The 6848-nt window shown below is 42.5% G+C and overlaps 1 protein-coding gene across 2 annotated transcripts in view; it reads right to left on the bottom strand.

The window, feature by feature from the left end:
- Positions 1-377: 377 nt before the first annotated feature.
- Positions 378-6848, bottom strand: part of LOC137436460 (ubiquitin carboxyl-terminal hydrolase 15) — a 115345-nt gene continuing 108874 nt past the window's right edge. For both annotated transcript variants that reach the window (XM_078786442.1, XM_068130259.2), the window contains one exon: positions 378-1886. In XM_078786442.1, coding sequence (XP_078642568.1) covers positions 1791-1886 — 96 coding nt within the window. In that variant the 3' untranslated portion in view covers positions 378-1790. The remainder of the gene's footprint in view (positions 1887-6848) is intronic.

Genomic DNA, 6848 nt, shown 5'->3' with positions numbered 1-6848 from the left:
ATTTGATTTTGATTGATTTATCAAAAAACAAAAAATACAGTTTTTGACAAAGTACTTACTCACTATTGTGCCCAATTTTCAGCTTCCTAGCTCAAATGATGGCTGAGATATCGCCCGGACGACCAAGAAAACAAACAAACAACCAGAGTGAAAACTGAGTACTCCCTTTCAGCGTGCGTCATTGCCGAGCCCCCTTCGGTGCCCGGCAATGACGTCATGCAGCGCCTGGAGATGGCATCGGAAAGGAGCGGTGTACAATTACCAAAGCATAAAGAGTATCAAAAAGGTCGGTATGGGGACGATTATCCTCACTTCAGAACTCGTTTTGACATCGTCCTCAACCTCAAGGCCTGAATAGTAGAATAAAACACTGACAGTGATCAAAAAAAAATTATATTTTCAAAACACAGCTTTTGCCATTCAAAGCCATTCAAATGAGTTGGAAAGCTCTTTAAAGCCACTTGCAAAACTGAGCAAATTGATGTTCTGACAACCGGAGACAAACCACAAAATAATTTCTTGTGCACGCCAAAGACGTGTTCAACTAAAAAGGGCTTAAATCCTTGCAGCAATCCAGCACCTCAAAAAAGTAGTTGGGGAAAACAAAGATGAGATGCAAGAAGAACAAAAGGTAAGAATGTTTGCTACAATATGCAGCAAAAAAAAAAAAAAGTAAAAATAAACACAAGGAGATTCATGAGCGACAACCATGTAACACAGGATGCAATACAAGTGAATATCCATCAAAAGGAGTCATTCGAATAAGTTTACAAAATCTAGAAGGGAAGGGGTGGGGGCAGTAAGAGGAAGGGAGAAACAATAACTAAACAAACAAATGTCTGATTTGCAAACAAACATACCACATATACATATGTCAGGCCGAGCAGCAGAAACCAAGATCTGTTTTGAGCAGACGGTTGTTGAGCCTGTAGAAAACTGCATAAAGAAAGTTGGTTATTTATTTTGTACACACTGGTTGCGGTAAGGCACTCCTGAGTTGAACAAAACACCCTAAGCACCAGTCTCGCTCACTTGCAAACAAATCAAAGATGCAATCCATGGTGCTTTGTACGTAATAGTATCATCTCAGAGACGGAAGTCTCACCAAATGAGGGCACACGGGCACACACGCGCGCGCACGCATACACACGCACACACACACACACACACACACACACACACACACACACACACACACACACACACACACAGATCTCATATTACTCATACTTCGATTCTAGTGCAAATACCACAAACACCATATGTTAAGCACAGTGACTTTAAAATGAAAAGCAAGAAGTTGCGCTTGATACTCAAATATGCATTTTTAAATGTGTTTATGTAAAAAGAAATGAGAAATTCCCATGAATACGTTCGTTGTTTAAATGAATCTTGAATGACCCAAAAATATTTTTCCCCTCCAACCAAATTCCCACAAATAGTAAATTCATGAAAACGAGATGCAAAAAAAAAAAAAAAATACGACAACAAACAAGACCATGCTATGAGGAAAGAAAAAATATTGCATTTTTACGCAGGTTTGCTGGAAAGGCATGTCGATGTTTTCACAACACGATCACACCTTCATCGGCAGGGCCGAATATGTTACAGGAAAATGTGGAGAAAGCAGTCAAACAGTTTGGTGAACTTTCAATGAGATGTAGGAGCAGAGATGTGAGATTCATGAAAAGGCAAAGAAAGAAGAGATACGTGGTGTGAGACTTCAGTATCATTCATGGCAGAGAATAAGAATGTGACCATAGCAAGAGCCAAAGTTCGTCCTTTTCGGCTTAGCCCACATCCATAATGTCCACATTCGGTGCCGTCCGTCGAGCCGAGTCGTCGTCGCCGCGGCGCTGGTAGAACAGGACGTATGCAGCTTTCGACTGCAGGAAGGACAAAAGAAAAACAAGAATGGGACACAACCCCTGAGCACACCTTACGAAAGGGAAGTGGAAATTTTACATTTTAAATAAATAAATATGTCTGTAGTGGAGATGGTAAAGTGTATACAAATAAATAATGTTTCCCAGAAGAATATACAATCCTATGCTTTTCTCTCCCGTGTAAATTGTTGAAAATTCCAAATTGGCTCCAATCCCAAAATCATTTGACATACGTACCTCATGTCAGGATGTTCTTGAAAACAACAACCAAATGAGAAAAATGCATTGTCATTTTCGAATAGAGGTTCTGGACGAATAGACTAACAAGACCCGCCATATGAGCCCCCAGCGGGTGGTGGTGGTTCATATGCTGTCTGTAGCTGCTTGGCTGCATCATTTTCTGGGGGCGTGGCTGTGCTGCTGATGCTCATTAGCAATCATCGGGTCCTCATTTTTCTGACCTCGGAAGGATGACAGGCTGAGTCAACCCACCGGGTGTTAATTCAATGGCATGACGGGGGCTCAAATTCAGGATCCTAAGATCTCAAGCCAGCCCCCTTAATCGTTAAGCAAACACCAGGCCTTAAACAGGTGCTGACACCCTTTGGGCGTAAATATCTCATTGCAGGATGAGACAATTTCGTGGTTGGAGATTCAAGTCCGAGTGAAATTTGTTTTCAGACAATGGGGTTAATATATATATTGGGGTTGGGGTCAATATGCACAACATGCCCAAAAGTATGTGGACACCTCTTCTAATTAGTGGATTCGGATGTTTCAGCCACACCCATTGCTGACAGGTATATATAATCAAGCACACAGCCATGCAATCTCCATAGACAAACATTGGCAGTAGAACGGGCCATACTGAAGAGCTCAGTGAATTTAAACGTGGCAGTCATAGGATGCCACATTTCCAACAAGTCAGTTCGTCAATTTTTTGCCCTGCTAGAGCTGCCCCGGTCAACTGTAAGTGCTGTTATTGTGAGGTGGAAACGTCTAGGAGCAACAACAGCTCAGCCGCGAAATGGTAGGCCACACAAGCTCACAGAACGGGACCGCCGAGTGCTGAAGCACATAGTGCGTAAAAATTGTCTGTCCTCGATTGCAACACTCACTGCCGAGTTCCAAACTGCCTCTGGAAGCAGCGCAGTACAACAATTGTTCGTCGGAAGCTTCATGAAATGGGTTTCCATGGCCGAGCAGCCGCAGACAAGCCAAAGATCATGCGCAATGGCAAGCGTCGGCTGGAGTGGTGTAAAGCTCGCCACCGTTGGACTCTGGAGCAGTGGAAACAAATTTTCTGGAGTGATGAATCACGCTTCAACATCTGGCAGTCCAATGGACGAATCTGGGTTTGCCGGATACCAGGAGAACACTACCTGCCCAAATACATAGTGCCAACTGTAAAGTTTGGCAGAGGAGGAATAATAGTCTGGGGCTTTTTTTCATGGTTTGGGTTAGGCCCCTTTGTTCCAGTGAAGGGAAATCTTTACGCTGCAGCATACAATGACATTCTAGACGATTGCGTGCTCCCAATTTTGTGGCAACAGTTTGGGGAAGGCCCTTTCCTGTTTCAGCATGGCAATGCCTCCGTTCACAAAGCGAGGTACATAGAGAAATGGCTTGTCGAGATCGATGTGGAAGAACTTGACTGGGCTGCACAGAGCCCTGACCTCAACCGCATTGAACACCTTTGGGATGAATTGGAACGTCGATCGCGAGCCAGGCCGAATCGCCTGACATCAGTGCCCGACCTCACGAATGCTCTTGTGGCTGAATGGAAGCAAATCCCTGCAGCAATGTTCCAACATATAGTGGAAAGCCTTCCCAGAAGAGTGGAGGCTGTTATAGCAGCAAAGTGGAGACGTTCCAATTGAGATGGAGATGATTGGACTGTGCTTACCATTACACCAGGTTACACTGTGCTTACCATCTCAAAATGTGGCTCTTCTTTGGGATGTAGCACATACACCTTGAACAAATTCCTGGTGTTGGCCTACTGATTAGGGCGGCGGGCTTGGGATCCTAAAGTCCTGAGTTTGAATCCCGCTGAATTAAAGCCGGGTGGGGTTGACTCAGCCTGTCATCCTTCCGAGGTCGGCAAAATGAGTTCCAGATAACTGGTTATAGAGAGGCATTGCATCAGCAACAGACACGCCCACAGAAAAATGATGCAACCAGCAGCCGGGTGGCTGCACACGAACCACCACCACCTTGAACAAATCCCAGGTGTTCACATGCCACGCACGAGTAGCAGCCTTCAGGTACAAAGGTTCAATACATTATTTACTCATTGCACACAGTGACACTATAGCTGGAGTTTGAATTTGAACAAACTTGAACTGAGTGGGTTTTGGAAAAACATTCTTCAATTAATATCTCCCAATGGGGCCATGTCAGACCACCTTTTCAATGTTAAAGACAACAAAGTTGTATGCTCAGGACAGTAAACAAAAAACTGCACTGGACTACTTGATTGTAGAGATGGAAAAAGGGAAAAAGCAAAAATTGTTCTCCAATGAAACAACACGTGGTTTCCTGGTTTACTATTAGAGTTTGTCGGCACCAAAAAAACAACAACAACAAAACAAGAAGATGTCATGCAGACAAGATACTTGCAAAATCATCCCCCTCGAATAAGGTTGCCATTGATTCATCAAATTGTCCATTTCATCAAGATTAAAATTGACAATCTTGATCAAAGCTTGGGTTAATAGGATGAAAAGTGACGATTTGTTAGATGAAAATTGGTGATTTTATAAGTTTCACCTCGAGTTGACCTTTAACCTTTTGACCTCAAGAATAGTTTGTTTCCCAATTAAGTGAGGCACCAAGCAAATGCTATTAAATTTTCAAGTCAAAACAAGTCGCACAAACAAACAGGTCGCACAAGATCTGCCAGCAACCCTCTTATGGTTAAACTGCCAAAATCAAGACTCTGCTCACCTTCACTCCTTCATTCCTCTTTTTTCCTGCCTCTGGAATAAACGCCCTCACGCTCTTCAATCCTACTCCTCCCTCCAGGTCTTTAAAACAGCTGTTCATCACCATCTCTTATCTTCCCCCATCCAAAACCTTGATCTTTTCTACCCCTGCTAATTTCACCCCAGATCCACTTTTTTTGAAATAGCAACTTCTTTCCTGGAAGTTCTTGCAGTGTCCTTGTGTTTTATACTTCTCCCAGAACCCCCCCCCCCCCCCTTTCCCACGCCTCCTCCCCCCAAGCCCTCTCCCCCCCACAGATCTCCCGATTTCCCTGCTCTCAAATGTTGTGTTTGTGTGCTTCCCCTTCTCTCCCCATCTTGTCTACCATTCCCCTTATTATATGTTTTATGTGTGTGTATGTTTGATTTTTTGTGTGATAAATGTTAGCTCTTACAAGAGGCTGTATCCAAAAAAGAAAAAGAAAAATCCATGGGATGAAAATTGATGGTTTTTCAGATGAAAATTGATTTGGGAAGTTTGACCTTGAGTTGACCTTTGCCCTTTAGACCTCAAACATAGTTGGTTTCCCAATTTAGTGACTGAATATACAAATGTTCAATTTTCAAGTCAGATGAAAAATGGAGATTTTAGAAATTTGACCTCCAGATGACCTTTGACATAAAAAATCAATAGGCTTCTCAATTGTGACAACCTACACAACTTGGTGAAGTTTCATGACAATCAGTTTAGAATTGTGACCTGTTGGTGAGTGACAAACAGATAAACAAATGAAAAATCGGTCAGAGACCGAGGACTTGCCGTAACGTACTTTTTATCAGCCATTTTGGAGAAATATGGCGGCCGAACAACGTGACCGATGACGTCATCATTATTTGTTTTCTAAACTAATTTATTCCTTGATGATGCTCAAGAAATTTCATCTTGATCGGATGAAGTTTTTTACTTGTTGAATTATGACGTCATAAGGAGGGACCTATGACATCATCATTGACATATTTTATTCCCCATGGAGAGTTCTTTACTGTCTCAATTTTTGTCTCAAGCCATGTTTCAATTTTTTCTATTCAACACTTTCGGAGATATAGAGGTGCAAAGTTTTTCGGTTTTTCCAAGATGGCGGCCGAACCACGTGACCGATGACGTCATCATTATTTTTTTTCTCCACCAGTTTATGCCGTCATGTCGCTCAAGAAATTTCATCTTCATTGGATGAAGTTTTGTACTTGTCGAATTATCAAATTATGACGTCATAATGGAGGCCTTGGGCCAAGAGAGTTAAAAATTGGGCACTGTCTATTCCAGGGCAAGACAAATATGTGTGTAAAGTTTGGCGATTCTATGTGCAACGGTGTAGACGTAGTACTGCGAACAAACAGACAAACAGACAGACAGACAAACCAACCGATCAACATACTTGCCGGAATCTTTTCCGGCAAGAAGATGCCGGAGTAACAAACCGACCGACCGAAGAAGTAACAAACAGACAGACAGAATACCAATCGCAACCGACCAGTATACTTCAAAAATCTTGAACCGACCAATATACTTCCATGTCACCCACGACCTGTCCAACAAGTTTCGTCCAAATCCATCCATAACTTTTTGGGATCTCCTGCTATGTATCGTTTTTGGCCCTATCCCCCAATGGTGAAGAATCACTAAATAATTAAATAATTATTGTATCCGAATCCATATTCAGGTCTTCAACAAAATAGAAACGATTCGTCATTTTCACACACACAACCTCTCCACCAAGTTTCGTCAAATCCGTCCACAACCATTTGAGAAAACCTGCTATATATCATTTTTGGCCATATCACTCAATAGTGAAGAATCACCTTTAAAATTCCACTAGCTGCATCCAGATCCGGATCTTCACCAAAATCAAATCGCTTAGTCCTTGTCACACACACAACTGGTCCACAAAGTTTCGTCCAAATCCATCCACAACTTTTTGAGATATCCTGCTATGTATAGTTTTTGGCCATATCTCCCAATGGTGAAGAATCACTA

The sequence above is a fragment of the Myxine glutinosa genome, chromosome 11 (assembly GCF_964187855.1).
Source record: "Myxine glutinosa chromosome 11, kmMyxGlut1.1, whole genome shotgun sequence".
Lineage (NCBI taxonomy): Eukaryota > Metazoa > Chordata > Myxini > Myxiniformes > Myxinidae > Myxine > Myxine glutinosa.
Note: the sequence above shows the minus strand (reverse complement) of the source record. Positions and strands in the feature narration are given on the sequence as shown.